Genomic DNA, 16,814 nt, shown 5'->3' with positions numbered 1-16,814 from the left:
GCATGTGCGTGCATGCCCAAGATCCTGAGAGGAGAATGGAGGAGAAGGGATTGCGGCATGGTCATCCCCCCTGGGGGGTGATTTCCTGCTTTCTGTCTCTCTGTCTCTGTCTGTCTGTCTGGTGAGTGCACGCGCCCTATAGCAAAAACACCTCAAAAAAATATTGTTATGGACAATAGAGACAAAGTGGAAAGAATGTGGGAGGGGAAGAGAGTAGGAAAGGAAATTTGGGGAAAAAATAGAAAGGTAAGACATTTGTGGGACACAGATATGGTTTATTATTTGTTGACGAGGCTATGTATAGTATTCTCAACTAGGCTGGACTGAGGTGCATATCATGCTGGGTAAAGTCTCTTTACAATCTAAATATATAGTGATTAAATTTATAAATAATCTTTTTTTTTTTTTAATCCTGAGAGGAAATTGGAGGAGAACGTATTATGGCATGGCCATCTCCCTGAGTGGTGATTTCTTTCTATCCCTGTCTCTCCATTGAACACATGCACTCTATGGCAAAACCTCTTTAAAAAAATTTTTTTTTGCAAAGTTGAAAATCTTTTGGAAAAAGTAATCTATTATTTATATTTTTACATAAATCTAGTTTGTTTTCAGTATTTGCCAAAGAACATTATTGAATGCCATACAAAGAAATAATATCTTTATTAAATTCATTACCTGACTTCTTTCTCCAAAGATCTGTAAGAATACAAATTTTAAAGTGTCAACCTGTTCTACTATGATACATTCCCCCAAAACGAGTTCTTAGTAAAAAAAATAAATAAATAAGTATATTCCCATTTATTTAAATTACAATTTTAGAAATGTAGTATGATGTAAACAAAAGTTTATTTCAGTCTAATAAAATCACACTTGGGGAACCAGCAGTTAGCGTAATGGCTATGTCACTGGACTCCCACGTAGTCAACCGTGGTTCGTGTCCCGGACCCGGTGGCTTAAAAAAAAAAAAATCTCACGCCAGGAGCATGTGCTTGCATGCCCAAGATCCCAAGAGGAGCATGGAGGAGAAGGGATTGTGGCGTGACCATCCCCTCTGGGGGGTGATTTCTCGCATTCTGTCTCTATATCTCTCTCTCTCTCTGTCTGGCGAGCGCACGCGCCCTATAGCGAAAACCTCTCAAAAAAAAAAAATCACACTTGTAGTCTTGATCAGTGCTTCAGCTGGCTGCTTTCACACTCCCTTTCTTTTCACTTGGCAATCTTTGAATATTACCCATATGCCACTGATAGTTCCAGGGTGCCGAGGGTTTTAAAAATGAGTAAGACATGTATAAGGAACTTACAGAGCCAGAGGTATCAAGAGAGATGTGACTGAGTGGCAGAATAAAATGAGGTAGTTGAAAAGGTACATGAACCATTCTTCACAGGTGGAAACGTACATAGACTCATGAGAGCAGTTACCAAGGGTAGCCATTCAGCCTATAACAAGCACACAAAGCTCCCTGAATTGGAAACTCTTAGAGCAGCCACACTGTGTGTGCATAGACAGAGGAGGGTTGGTTTGGTTACAGTACAGAGTCAACTGGCTTCTTGTCCTGTCACCAAACAGCTTAGTGATGCTGGTAGTTCATGCCCCGAACAGTGTTTTCCTGGTCTATAAAATAGTGAGTTCAGACCAGATGGTTTGCTGTCTCTTCTGGCTCTAATCTCTTATGATGTATTAAAAAAAAAAAAAAACAGTAGTATGTAGGCTGGAACCCCACATGGAAATACATTTGGCGATTCAGTCCACTGATTTGTGAGTACCTCTCCGAAATAATCACTGTACGGTGTCAACATTTCTGAATCTTCAAAATATATGGCAATAAGCAAAAATCAGAGCAAGCCCTTCTTCCACTATTCTGTGAAGTTAGCAGTCTCATTTTAATTTAAAGTAGGGATTTATGCCAAAAGTCAAAATGACTGTTGGATTGACCTTTAAAGGTAAAAACTCAGTATGTATTCTTTGAACCTAACTCAATACTGTGGATTTTTCTTCTTTTTGATGGGAGGTTTGGCCCTGGCCAAAAAAAAAAAAAAAGTGTGTGTGTGTGTGTGTGTGTGTGTGTATATATATACACGCACACACACACACACACATACATACATACTTCTCCATATGTAGATCTAACCACTGTTCAGCTTGGTTAGTTGCCAACACTAAATGAATATGCTCAAAGCCTGGGTAAACCTGTATAATGGCAATATTCCAGCTCCTCTCATGCTGAATTTCATCATTACCCAGTCCTGCTTTGTGGGGTTTGGATGACTAAGGGTCTGATTCTGAGAAACAGAGCTGTTGGATACCCTCCAGTATGCATATGTTCACAAGCACATTGTTGAAAAAATAGAAACATTTTTCAGTTCTATTATTCATAGAAACTATATTGTAAGAAAAAAATCCATTTGTAATTGCTTTCCATATGGTAGTGTCTGATTTGTTATTTTTTTTTTCCAGATAATGGTTCCCAAGTCTGCTTTTTTTACCCACCTCCTGGAGTGGCATTTTTAGAAACATAAACAGTTCTTTCTTTTTTGGGTAGTATTCTTTTCAAGGACCAGAAACTTATGCCTTGTTGCATTTCTTCTTCATTATATATCAGGTTTCTTCTTTATTGATGTAATTGTCTTCCATGTAGCTTCCAGACCATAGTAGTTTGGAATTTAATTCTGTCTCCCCCTACTGGCTTTGCAACCTACATTAGGAATACTACCAACCAAGGGGCAGAACAGGGGAGTTACAAAATTCACCCAATATCTTAGATTATTATTTTTTTTCAGAGAGTCTTGTTTTGTTTTGTTTTTTTCCTATAGAGAGCATATGCTCACCAGAGAGACAGAGAGAGACAGTGAAACAGAAAATGCCAGGGGGATCGCCACACTGCAATTCCTTCTCCTCCATTCTCTTCTCAGGACTTTGGGCACACATGCACATGTGCCCAGTGTGAGTTTCAAGCTGCCAGATCCAGGACTCAAACTGCAATCAACTATGTGGGAGTCCAGCAATGTAACCATTATGCTACCTGCTGGTCCCAGTATCTTAGGTTAATTTTAAGATTAAATTTAAATTTATCTTCAAGGATGCCAGTAGATAGAAATCCACTAGTGACATTTGCGAAATAGCAGTTATGGGTATTACAGATGTTTGCCACTTCTAGTATTTTGGTATTTAGTTTCCTTAAGAAACTAATTTTCTCAAATACCTGATTTCCCCCCTCAACTGTTTATCCTGGGTCCCATTTACTCAATGGAACTCTCCCTAACTAATCAATGAAATACTTCTGCTAAATGCTTATACCTACCATTTATTAGAGCCATATTTTTTAGACAAGGGAATGGAAAGTTAGAGAGTTTAAGTAATTTGTGCAAATTAACACTAAAACCAAGATTTGAACTCAGGTATGTCTGATCCTAAAGCTATAGTGTGTCTTATAGGTGGCAGCTGGTTTGCAGGCAGAACTGAAGGTGGAGTTATTTGCCATGGCTATTGGAGAGAATGGTACCAAGGGACCAGTACATATCTCTCACAATATTGAAATCATGACTGAACATGACATTCTGTTCTTACCTGTGGAAGCAAATATCCTTTGAAATTTACTTTACTTTATCATGCAGAAATTATTGAGGGACAAAAAGATGTAAAAATGCATCACCACATTGATTCTATCTTTAAAATGATACAAGTTTCTTAGGATGAACACTGTGTCTTTAATCTTTGAAAGCACCTAACCAAATCTATAGAATATCTGACATAAAGTATGTGTGCAGTAATACCAAGTTGAATAAATATCAGTGTTATTGACTGTCCATGGGATATTGGGCAATCAGAATAGAAAAAAAGTCTGTACTCAAAAGGAATTGTAATCTTGCTCAGGATAGGAGATACCTTTTTACTATAAAGGTTAGGTATTCACTCAGTTATGCATATAGTCCTTCATATCAGTCTCTAGCCATACAGAAATTGGATGCCTATTATCTGCAAGGTACTATATAAAGTATTTGTCTTATATAAAGATGGAAATGTGGGCTCTATATGAAAAGATGTTATATAATCTAGTAGCATGTGTTCACACTTAATTCCTGTACTATTTTGTACTTCTTCAATGACATGAATCATTTATTGCTTGTGTTATAGTTACATATCTATCTGATATTTCAGCTGGGTCTTATAAAACATGAAACAACTTGAAAAAAAGGGAATTTACTACCAAGAATTAATAAAATCGTGGCAAAAGGAAAGTTTCAGGTGTTTGGGAAGGATAGGGAGTTCAATTTGCTGAGAGCTTAAGTATAAAGAAATAATAGTGGGAAAGTGAGTTGGAGTCATTGTGAAAGATTTTGACTCCTTGGCTTAGGCTTCATTATTTGAGCAACAGTGAACCCTTGGAAGACTCCTGATGTAATGGGTGGTATGCTCAGCATACTGTCATACAAACTAATCTAGTCTTATTGTGCAGCATATATTGAAGGAGAAGAATCACTGGATGTGTAAAAGAGCCACTTCAAGAGTAAGGACAAGAACTATAGAATGACAACCATAGACATAAAAGAGGGACACGGGTGAGATATCAGGGTGGGGGAAAAAACTGCAAAATCTGAGGTGGAACCCTCAGATGGAAGGAAGTAAGAGGACAGACAGTTCAACACCAAGGTTGTGGATTCAAGTTATCAGTCATGGATATGTAGGATGTAATCTCAGTTGAGAAGTCAAAGTTGGAGATACAGTAATTTTAAGCATCCTTTACATAGAGTTGATGGTTGAAGATATGGGAAAGGAGCAGAAATATGGGGCCTGTTTTAGAGAGCAGGAGGAAGAATAGCCAATGGAGATATCAATTATGAAACTATGAAACAAGCAATTAAACTATGAAATATCTCAGAAACTAAAGAAAGAATTTCAACGGAAGATGGAACTGTTGATAGATGCAATAGAGTTGTCGGAGAAATTCAGATTTAAGTAAGATCGTTAAATTTTGTTGTGCCAAAACCTGCTTGCAAAAGATAAAGAAGGACTAGAGCATTAAGAAAGCAGAAACATCAGGTATGAACACTGTCAAGAAAGTCTATTAAAGAACAGAACAAGAGAATATGGTACCTCAAGGATGCAACCGAGTAAGGAGAGATTTTCAGTTTAGTGTAGACGTGAGTATATGCCTGTAGGCTGAAAAGAATAGATCAGAGGAGCGATAGGAAAACATGAATGAGTAGAAGTCACAGAAATTGTAGTATCTGAAAGAAAACAAGAGAATCCAGAAATCGAGCTGCAGAATTAGTCATGGCAAAGGAAGGGATGAAGATGACTGAAGATTCAGTCATTCTGAGGTGAAGGAAAAAGGGGAATTTGTTTGATAATCTTTATTTTTATAAAAATGGAGTCAAATTCATTCGTTCATTAATTCTCCTAAAGATAATAAATTCCTCTACTGTATGTCAGGCACTGTCGATACTGAAATGAACAAGAGAGACAGAAACTCCTACCTCATGTAGCTTACATTCCAGTGGAGGAACAGACAATGCAAAAAAGTCAGTAAAATACGGACTATGATGGCAAGAAGAAAGATAGAGAAAAGTGTAGGTAAGAAAGGGGTTTTAAGGAGGATTACAATTTAAAATAGGGTGGTCAGGAAAAGACCTCATGGGAACATTTTATTTACTTTTGAGTTAAGATGGCAAGGTTCTTTCATTGTGATAGAAGGAAACCTACCAAAGAAAGTTTCTTACTCTAGGAATTAAGTCCTCTGACCCACTCAGACAGGTTATTAGAGGCTCATCTAAAGTACCTGAATCATGTAGAATTTGCATTAGACAGAAAAATACCTAAAATTGAACTAATATTGTTAGAGATTCTAATTCTACAATGTTACTTGAGTTTGTGGAACAAATCATTTAGTCATGACAATCATAGTCCTTAACGTTTATTCTACCAGTTTTAACAAAAAGTGATTATGATAAGAGACCAAAAGAGTTTCCCCAGGGAAAAGAAAATCCTATGGTCCAGAGGACTTCTACAATTTCTTCCTCTACACTTGGAGTCTTCATGTCTCGTAGAGTTTCTCCACATTAGATCCGGTAAGTAATAGTGGGAATTTGACTGCCAATCATTCCATTCTGGGCCTTAAACCTCAGGTTTGTTCCTTTCTTTCAGCTAGAAACTAATAAGCCACTTAGCATCATGGAATGAAAATACCTGTTTTTAATAACTACAACGGTTACCCTTAGTATATATTATCAAAACTAATTCTCATGCTGCCCATAAGATAGATATTTTTCACATTTTATAAATAAGGAAATGAAGCCTCAATCAAGTAAAAATCTAACATAATTCAATGTGATTCTGAAATTAAGTACGTTCTCCATTGCAGATCAGTACACAACGGATAGTTCTGAAAAATCATTGTTAATCCATAAATATATACATTATGTGTAAAATAGAAATAATAGTTAAAAAAAATTTAAGTTGCTCTTACTTCAAAAAGTGGTAACAAAAACACCAAGGTGTCCCTTTTAGACTTGACAATTTATAATTAAGCCAGTGGTTTTCAAACTTTTTGGATTTAGTATTCCTTTTATATTCTTAAATATTATTCAGGATCCCAAAGAACTTTTGTTTATGTGGATATCAATATCTACCAAATTAGAATTAAAGCCAGGAAAAAAATTAAATTTATTTTAAAACAGTAATACCTCGGGTATATTAAATATTTAAAGCTGAAGTAATATGAGCATGTGCAAGAAGGCTCTCTGACATTCTCCTGACCTTTTTAACTCAAGCAGGTCATAAAACCTAGGAAATTTTTTCTGACCTTCCTCTGAAGCAGAACATGTGACTTTCGTGTGACTGTTTTCCTTCCTATACCAAGAGGAAAGGAACATCCTTATCCCTGAAGAGGAAAGGTCAGAGAAAAATCTGAACAAACCAGCCTTGCTGGGCTTCTCCTAATTTATTACCATTAAATCATATCCTCTTTGGAGTACTACATTTTTGCATGACTATCCATTCTTCCTCAAACCTAGCATTAAGGTAGAGGGAGAAAGTAGAAAGAATAAAGGAGTCACTGGTCTAAAGCAAGTATGTAATCCAGCAGGGCAAATTCTACTAGGTTTTAAGATCAGAATTGTCAGCTATGGCTTAGTCCATCCTCTGCTCACAGAGACCCCAACCACCCCACCTCAGGGCCCTGAGAGACAAGCAGCCCCACCTTCTTGGCCCTCAGCCTCAATTCTGAACAGCAGTCCTACCTCCAGGTAGCCAGTTTTCTGCTTATGTAATTTCTTGACAGTCTCTCCCTGTTATCTTGTCTCTCCTTCAGTCAAAGGTGATAAGGTTTCTGTTGACATAACACTCTGAAAAACGTGTCAGTCTTCAGTGGCTGTCAAGGCCAACACCATTAGTCATCAGGGTTCTTCATCGATTCTTCTTAGGTAACCGCTATTCCTAGTGTCTACCTGGCTTCTGCTAGATTGATAGGATGCCGCAATATTCGCCTAATCTCTCCAGCAGGTTTTCTATCCACATGCTTGATTTCTCTTTTCTGAGGCCTCATCAGAAGTGCCTTTAATGTTACCTATAGCTTTTTAAAAATAATTTCTACAGAGTGTATATGCTCTCCAGAGATACAAACAGAGAAAAGATAAAGAGAGGGACACTGAGAAAGCACCATCCCTGAGGAATAGTAACTGCAGTGCCTTCCCCTCTATTTCTCCCTGCAGCTGGAGTAGTTTCTCAAGCAGCTGGGCCCAGGAATCAAACCAGGCAGTTGGCTATGTAAGATCCAGTTACCTAAACCACCATCAGATGGCCCCATTTAGATTTTCAGTTTGAGGAGAATTGGTGTTAACTCCTCCTTAAAAGTTATATAGAATTGGGGCCAGCAGGCGGCATGGTAGTTAAGGCGCAGGATTCCAACATGGCCTACCAGTTTCAGTCTTGAATACAACAGCTCGAAAAGTCACACCAGGAGCATGTGTGCATGCCCAAAACCTCGAAAGGATGGAGAAGGGATTGTAGCATGGCCATCTCCCTTGGGTGTGATTTCTCACTCTTCCTGTATCTCTCTCCAACGAGTGCACACACCCAATGGCAAAAACTTATAGTTCTGTATAATTAAGGAGTGGGTACCTGTGTTTTCCTTTGTTAGGAAACGATTACTGAATTAATGTATAACATTGTTATTGGTCTATTCAGGCTATTTCTTGCTGGTTCAATCTAGGTATATTGTGTCCAGAAATTTGTCCATTTCTTCTAGGTTTTCCACTTTGTTGGCATATGGTTCCTTATAATATTTTTCTTGGTTAGTCTAGCTAATGGTTTGTCTCTTTTGTTTTTCCTCTCAAATAGCCAGTACTGTTATTATTATTATTATTATTATTATTATGGTAAAATCCTTTTATTCTCTATTTCACTTATTTCTGCTTTAATCTTTATCATTTCTTTTTATCCTGTTACTTTTTTTTGAGGGGGGGAGGTTGTTCTTGCTTTTTCAAGGTTCTTAAGATGCATCATTAGGTTATTTGTTTGCCATCTTCTTTTTGTTAAGACTGTTTTTGCTATGTCCTAAAGATCCTGGAATATTGTGTTTTTGTTATCTTTTGTTTCAAGAAATTTTCAATTTTTATTTTTTCAGTAGTTTCAAAGTTATTCAAGAATGAATTGTTTAATTTCCATGTATTTAGTCTTTTTTTTTTTTTTTTGAGTTTTTTGCTATAGGGTGTGTGTGCTCGCCAGAAAGACAGAGAGACAGAAAGCGAGAAATCACCACCCCAGGGGGAATGGCCACACCACAGTCCCTTCTCCATTCTCCTGTCAGGATCTTGGGCACACACGCACACGCATGTGGCATGAGTTTAAGCCACCAGGTCCAGGACTAGAACCCCAGTCACCTATGTGGGAGTCCAGTGACATAGCCATTATGCCAACTGCTGGTCCCAATATTCGTGGGTTTGTTTTTTTGTTTTGTTTTGTTTTGTTTTTGAGAGGTTTTTGCTATCGGCTGCGTGTGCTCGCCAGACAGACAGAGACAGAGAGACAGAAGTGAGAAATCACCCCCCCCCCAGGGGGGATGGCGACGCCGCAATCCCTTCTCTTCCATTCTCCTCTTGGGATCTTGGGCACGCACGCACACGCACCTGGCATGAGTTTAAGCCCTCCGGGACTCGAACCGCGGTCGACTACGTGGGAGTCCAGTGACATAGCCATTACACTAACTGCAGGTCCCTATTTGTATATTTTTAAAGGCTCTTTCTGTTGTTTTCAAATTTAATTCCATTGTGGTCAGAAAAGATGGCAGATATGATTTTTTATTATTTTAAATTAGTAACACCTTGTTTTGTGACCTATTATGTAGTCTTCAGAAATGTTCTGTGTGGGGCTGAGAAAAATGTGTTTTCTCACTGTTGGATGAAATATCTGTCAGGTTCATTTGATTTATGGTATTGTTTAGCTCCCATGTCTCTTTAATGTTTGTATCTTCTTTGTGAATTAATCTCTTTAATACTACATAGTAACCTTCTCTGTCTCTATAGTTTTTAGCTTGAAGTCTATTTTGTCTGCTATCAGTATTATGACTTGTGCTTTTCTTTTCTCCATTTGTATAAAATGACTTTTTTCAGCCCTTCACTTTCCATCTGTGTGTCTTTATCAATGGTGTTTCTTAATAGTAGCATATAAAAGACATCTGATGTTTAATCCACCCAGCCGGTCTGTGTTTTTTAACTGGACTATTTAATCTACAATACTTATGGTCAAGGTTATTGATATACTTACCCCTACCATTTTCCTAGTTATGTTCTTAGTTGTTTTGTTTCCTTATTTATCTCCCTTTTGATTTCCTGATTTATACTCCCTCCTTAAGGATTTCTTGAGGACCAAGTCTAGAGTTGGTGAATTCTGGGAATGACTTTATATCTCTTTCCCACTTGATGAATAATCTTGCTGGGTATAGCATTTTTGGTTAACTTTTTTTTTTTTTCGTTCACAATTTTTAATGTCTTTCCATTCCCCTCTGACTGCATTGTTTCTGTAGAGGGTCCTGAGGCTAGTCATATAGGGTATCTTTTATAAGTAACTTGCCATTGTTAGAATCGTATCTTTGTGTCTGACTTTTGCCATCTGAGATATATACCTTGGAGAGAATCTTAAGTTGAATCTATTTAGTATTTGAATTTCCCAAAGTTAATCTGGATGTCTGTTTAGACTTTGAAAGTTTTCAGATAGTATTTCATAAAAGAGATCTTTTTTGCCCTTGCCTGTCTCTTAGCCTTCTAGGATACCCAATTATGTGGACATTTGGCCACTTAATGGTGTCCCACATTTCCTGTATTTTGTCTTCATTTTTTATTTTTTTTCTTTTTGACATCTTGAACTTAATGGAGGTTGGGTCTTCTCACTCATCAGACTTTCTTCTTCATGGTCTGATCTATTGCTGATACATTTGGCAGAGTCTGTTTTCTGTTCTTCACCTCCAAAAGTTTCTTTAAGGTGTCTATTTCTTTACAGAGTTCCTCCTTTCATATCATGAAATAATTTTCTTGTCTCCTGGAATTGCTTTGTTTTTTTCTTATATCTCATTGAGCTTTATCATCGACATTCCGAATTCATTTTCCAATATTTCCAGTATTTTATCCATTGTTGGTGAGGAGTTACTATGTTCTTTTGGAAGAGTCCCTTTGTGTGTGTGTGTGTGGGTGTGTGTCTGTGTGTCTGTGTCCTCACAGTGATTTTTGGCCATATGATGGAGTAATTGCTTCTTCCTAAGTTTGGAGTAGTTTCATAAAGCCATTAGGCAGGACAGCACTAAGTTCCAAGGGTGCCCCTGGTAAGGTAGTCCAGGAGGGGCTGGAAACCAGTTGTCTTTCAGATTGGAGCATACATAGCCTGTGTGTGAGATCTAGATGCAGAGAGACTTTCCAGACCCAAGTGGAGTCCTAGCCATGTGGTCCAAGAGGCCCCAGATGATGGCCTACCTATGAGACCCAAGTCCTATGTGACCTGCATGTAACACCCAGTGGTGGTGCCACTCTCAAAGCCAGAATGTGGCTGGGAGGAAGCAAAAATCAGCCTGTCCTGTGGAGCCTCCTGTGCCTGCCTACTGTCTGTGGACCTGAGTCTGGTTCTGACAGGTGTTCTAGAAGGGCCCAGCGTCCAGCTGTGCCTTTCAGGCTCAAGCCAGGCTTATGTATCCTGCCTCTAATTTCTGGCAGCAGACTGACCTTTTAGACCTGACTGTAGTCCTGGAAAGTTTGTCCAGGAGGTGCTAGAGGCAAGTCTATCTATGAGACACAAAAAATAGGCCCTGAGTGGCCTGCATGTAACACCTAGAGGCAGGATGACCTTCCATTCTCGAATGTAATTCTGCCAAGGTTAATCAAGGGGCCAAAGGCAAATTTATCTGTTAGACACAGCAGTAGGCTGTGTGTGACCTGTGTGGAACACCCAGAGGTGGTGTGACCCTCTGAACATGAATGTGATCCTAGAAGGTAATCAAAGAGGGGCCAGAGGCAAACCTTTCTTTGAGGATCTTATCAAAGTGTGCAATCTGTAGGGTCTGGGATTCAAGAAGGCTAATTGGTTTGAATAGACTCCTGTAGGAATTAAATGGCTGGATTGTACACTCCAGGCTTGGGAGGTGGTGTGGGACAGTGTTTTTTCCCCTCTGACCTGGAGGGGAGAATCTATGGTATCCTCCTCTCTTGTCAAGCACTCCTTATCCTTTCTTTTGCCCACACTTCCAGTTCAGGGAGGTTCAGAAGAGCTGCATTATGGGTGGCGTCAGTTGGAGTGATTAGCTCCAGGACTTAAATCTGAAGAGAAGGAAAGTGTCCAGATTCTTCAATCTTTGTTGGGATGGTAGTGCTCTTGTACATTCTGGTGGGAGTGGTAGTGATGTAGAGTTCTTGATTGCTGGTGGGGGCAAGGGTACCAGTAGGTGTGTCATTGGGGGTGTTCACCCCATTTCTCCCAGTTCCAGGAGCTTCTCCTTTGGTATTGCATCCTCTGCTCTTGCAGGGCTGTGGAAATGCCCAGATTGCCTGTTCCTGAATGTCAACAAAACCCCACATGCTGGTCAGCTCATAAGACGGTGCTGAGTTCTTGTGGCTGGGGTGAGGATACGGTAGGAGGTGTAATGTTATGTCTAAAGTGGTATATCCACATTCTTCCCTATTATATGTGCTAGCTCCATACTGGCAGACTCATTATTCTGCAGGAGGGGGGAGTGCAGGATCCGAGGTGGAAATCTGGAATTCAGAGTTCCAGAAAATTCCTGCTACCTTCTTCCCTGTTGGAAGGAAGGATCCTATGTGATTGATTTCTCTACTTTTCCAGCTGGTGATTCTCTCCTCCAGAAGTTCACACTCTCTCTTTCTTGCACGTCATCAGTATCACTTCACTACTTTGCTGGAAGTTTATTCAACTGTTTTTAGCCTCTCTTCCCAGAGAGTGATGTCAGGGTATATTTTTAGTTAGCCATATCAATCCCAACTTAGTAGCATTTTTCAACATAAGAGCAATTATTAATGACATCTACATCTAGGGTGCCCTCCTAGAACTTGTTTTGGTTTATAAACCATCAAAAACATTAATAGAAAATGTAATTTATGTTCTGATGAACAACTCTAAGAAACTGTGACACAAAGGACATGGACTTAGCATCTGTTTTCAACAAGAATTAAAATTAAGACTCTTTTTTTAGAAATTAAATAAGTCTTTTCTCTGGTGACAGGAGTAACTGCTTAACTTCACGGAAAGTACTCAGAATGCATCATACTATCTAGTCTCTTATTTTTCATTAAGTGAAGCCTTCAGAACTATATGCCAAAATTCACAATTTTAATTCTGACCAACCAATAATACCACTATATTTCTTTCCTCACTTCGGCGATTGTGTTATGCTTAATAACATTAAAAGACTTATCATTTGGAAAACAAACTGCCGAGCCACAAAAACTAGCTCTGTGCCTAGAAAAAAAATGGGTAGCATAACAGTAATTCAGATGAATAAGAGTGACTCACAGACACATAGACAGCAAAACTGTCTCAAAAATATACAGAAAATCTGCACAAACCTGTAACAAGGGGTCTGAACTAATAATGTAAAGACTTTCACAAAGAAAAGCCCAGGCCCAGAGGTACGTGTGTCAACCTTTTTCTAGAACATTGCCACCACCTCCAATCTCTCCCATGTAGATATAGTATTAATCACAAAACTTTCATTAGAAACAGCTATTTTATTCGGACAAGTATAAACTGCAATTATGATCTTATATACAAATGTAAGAACCTGTATGAGGTTAAGTTTAAGGAGGCTGCTCTTGATAAGTCTGTTGGACCTAATAATTCCTGTTAATTCCAAAAGTCTAAGATACCGCATTCATTTATAGACAAAGGGGCAAACCATTATGCACATAATTGTCTCAATAAGAGGTAAACCTAATACAAAAGTAACAAATCATATAATTATCTGCCATAAGAAATGTGAAAAACATCTGAAATGTTCATTTCAACTCCAGTGAAATACCTCATTTAAGTCTTTACTCCATGTTAGCAAATATAAAAGGATTAACTCCCACAGGGCTCAAACTTTCAAAACACAGAAAGATTTCTAAACTTATCATGTCATCAAGTCCAAGAAATGGAGACAGTCCACAGCCCCATGTTGGAGTTCCCTCAGGCAAAGCTGGGGACCACATCCTGAGATCTTTTGCTGGCTGGTATTTTTAAGATGACACCAATCCTACTGCTGTTTCGTTGAGAAGCCCTTTAAAGGAAAAAGTAGAAAAGGAACCCCACTCCAGTTCTAAGTCAATGTTAAAATAAGCTTCTCCCTCTTTTTCCTCTTCCTCTTCTTTTCTTCAAACTGACTAGTAGCATCAGCAAAAAACATAACTTCACTTTTTGCCTCACATTCCCTCTTGAGATAATCCAGACCTGCCATATTGAAGCCGATAATATCCTAGGGAAGAACACAGGAAAGATGAAAAAACTCCCACTTTAGTTGAGTACAACAGCATATTTAAGTCAGAGGAACCAAAGCATCAGGAATTATTACTCATCCTTCCCTTGCTAAGGATGTTTCTTTTTCTTTTCTTTTTTTTTAAAAGAATTATTTTATTTAACTTTATTTAATTTGACCAGAAAGGGAGAAAGGCGAGGAGAAGGGAGAAAGGGAGAAAGAGAGAGAAAGAGAGAGAGAAAAAAAAGTGAGAAAGCAAGCCGCCAGGTCCGGGACTCAAACCCCAATTGGCCATGTGTGAGTCCAGCGCCATTAAACCCCATGCCACCTGCAGGCACCACTAAGGACGTTTCTTATTTGTGCTTATTCTATTCCTAGCAGCTTCAACAAAAACTAGTTCAGACACAGATTTATACATGGCTGGTATTACAAAAGACAAAAAAGCACAACATACTATCCTGCTTCACATACACACTAAGATTAGCCTCATTATTAGATCTCTATACAAAGACACTTACCCGGACTTGGGTGACTTTTGAAATAGTTGTTTCTTTTAATTTTTCTATCACCGGTATAAGCATCTGGTTGCTAGTGATCTGTCCAAAGTGAATCCTAACAGAAAAACAAATTATTGCCACATTGCAAAAAGAGATTAGAGCCCTGTCTATAGCTTCTAGAAATGGCAAACTATCAAAGCAAAAACAAAAATACAGATTAACTATCATGGAAATGCAGAAATGCTTCTAGAAAAAAAAAAAAAAAAAAGCTAAAGAAGTTTCTTTCCAAACTATTCAGTTCAATTTGATGACAATTTAAAATCTACCACCCTAAACATTATTAGATGTTTTACTCAGTTGCAGAGCTAACTCTTTTTCCAGCATCTGCCACGTGGCCCCAGATTTTGACAATATTTTATGGAAAGCTCAGAGATAGAAGGTGCTTTCTAAGAAATGCTATCTTGGGCCAGCAGGTGGCACACAGGTTAAAGTGACTGGATTCCACATGGCTGACTGGACAGTTTGAGTCCTGGATCCAGTGGCTTAAAAGCATACTGGGTGCATGTCACATATATGTCCAAAATCCCAAGAGGAGAATGGAGGAGAAGGGACTGTGGCATGGCCATCTTCTTCCCCAGAGTGTGATTTCACTTTCCCTCTCTGTCTGTCTCTACATGTTAAGGGTACATCCCCTAAAGAAAAAAAGAAAGAATGTCAAATCAATAAAAATAAAGTCACAATAAGAAAGAGTTCTTCCCCATTTGAGGGTCAAACTCTGATCTAGATTACCAACCAAGAAACGTCTGATGACCCTGCCACATCTACCAGTCAAGCAGTGCCATCAACAACCGTCTGATACACTATAAGTATTCTGACAGAACCGGCGACTCTGATCCAATAGCACATCAGCCACAGCAGTAAGAAATTACTGGTAAAATCACTGAATATCAATTTATTCAATTTGCCCAAAATTATAAATATGGCAATAGAATATAAAAATAATTGTCCTCTGGGACCAGCAGTTAGAGTAATCGCTATGTAGCTGGACTCCCATGTAGTCGACCACGGTTCGAGTCCCGGACCCGGTGGCTTAAAACTCACACCGGGCACATGTGCATGCATGCCCAAGATCCCGAGAGGAGAATGGAGGAGAAGGGATTGTGGCGTGGCCATCCCCCCTGGGGGGTGATTTCTCGCTTTCTGTATCTCTCTCTGTCTGGCGAGCACACGTGCCCTATAGCATAAACCTCTCAAAAAAAGAAAAAAAAAATTGTCCTCTTGCTACTACCTAGGAAGTAAGTCACTATCCTTGTTTTAAAGGCAAAACTGATTCCGAAGGATAAGTATTTTATGTCAGACTATACTGAAATTCTGAAACTGAAATGTAAGATTTCTGAAACTCAAAGCACAGAAAGCTTTATAAGGTACTACTGGAGCAGTTCTGCTGAGCAGACATGCTACTGTCAGGAAATGGACATTCCTTACCTGAGGAGGAAGAAAAGGCACCTACAGAGTAGTTCAATGTCAGTACCAAGCTGGATAAATTCATTAAAGAGCTTAAGAATGTCTGGGACATAAGAGAAAGGCAGCACAAGTAGAGATTCTTCCAGCTCACTGAAAGAGAAAAAATAAGTATTAAACATGCTGCATTTCTTAACATGGCCAATTTAAAAATTTTTTCCTTTACTATTATTTTCTACTGCTATTACAATAGACCTGGCCCACTTAGAATTAAATATCCATCTACGGTTTAGATGATTCTCTCTTTTCGATGTGTTGTCCTTTATATTTAATATTTTAACCTATTAGGAATGCATTTTGGTCCATGGAATTGTAGGAGAATTTATTTTTTCCTCCAGACAGAAAATTTCTCTAAAGCCCCCTCTGTTGAACACGTGATATGGTATTTCTTTTACCATATTTGAGTCCTTAGGCACAAGAGTATGTTTCAGGGCTTTTAAGTCTATTATGATGATTGATTAATCATGCACCAATCCTGCACTACTTTAAGTTTGGCAATTTTACAACTTTTTAACCTAGGAGAATAGCTCCCTCTATAACTAGCTCTAGTATTGGTTCATCAATTCCAATTAGAAACCTCTTTCAATTGGGATCACAAACCCACAAACTGATTTAAGAAAAATGCTTTCAAACTCAGGATCTTCCCATCCTGGAATGTACTGTTGCTCCATTAATTAATTTTCTTTTACATTTCTTTAGTGAAGTCTCATCATTATCCTCAGATAGGTCATGTTCATTTGTTATTAAGGATATATGTAGATATGAACTTAATCAATTTAATAGATATATCCTTAACAAGTTTATCACCTTAACGAGGCCTAACTCATAAAATCAAAAGATACATCACAAA

General features: G+C 38.5%; 2 protein-coding genes across 3 annotated transcripts in view; one reads left to right on the top strand and one right to left on the bottom strand.

Moving 5' to 3' along the window:
• SPAG17 (sperm associated antigen 17) overlaps nucleotides 1-16,814 on the top strand; it is a 235,151-nt gene that overhangs the window by 215,764 nt on the left and 2,573 nt on the right. Inside the window, 2 exon segments of the mRNA XM_006164886.3 lie at nucleotides 3,433-3,577; nucleotides 5,922-6,066. Of these exon segments, the coding sequence (XP_006164948.1) occupies nucleotides 3,433-3,577; nucleotides 5,922-6,061 (285 nt within the window). The 3' untranslated portion in view covers nucleotides 6,062-6,066.
• Nucleotides 13,202-16,814, bottom strand: part of WDR3 (WD repeat domain 3) — a 39,107-nt gene continuing 35,494 nt past the window's right edge. Inside the window, exons 25-27 of one of the 2 annotated variants that reach the window (XM_006164887.3) lie at nucleotides 15,929-16,057; nucleotides 14,465-14,558; nucleotides 13,202-13,946 (exon numbers count right to left, since the gene is read on the bottom strand). In XM_006164887.3, coding sequence (XP_006164949.1) covers nucleotides 13,791-13,946; nucleotides 14,465-14,558; nucleotides 15,929-16,057 — 379 coding nt within the window. In that variant the 3' untranslated portion in view covers nucleotides 13,202-13,790. Of the gene's footprint in view, nucleotides 13,947-14,464; nucleotides 14,559-15,928; nucleotides 16,058-16,814 lie in introns of those variants that run through there. The other variant, XR_003547263.1, reaches the window with a different exon arrangement.

The sequence above is a fragment of the Tupaia chinensis genome, unplaced genomic scaffold, assembly GCF_000334495.1.
Source record: "Tupaia chinensis unplaced genomic scaffold, TupChi_1.0 Scaffold143755_1, whole genome shotgun sequence".
Lineage (NCBI taxonomy): Eukaryota > Metazoa > Chordata > Mammalia > Scandentia > Tupaiidae > Tupaia > Tupaia belangeri.
The sequence above is the reverse complement of the archived record's forward strand: the minus strand, read 5'-3'. Positions and strand labels throughout refer to the sequence as shown.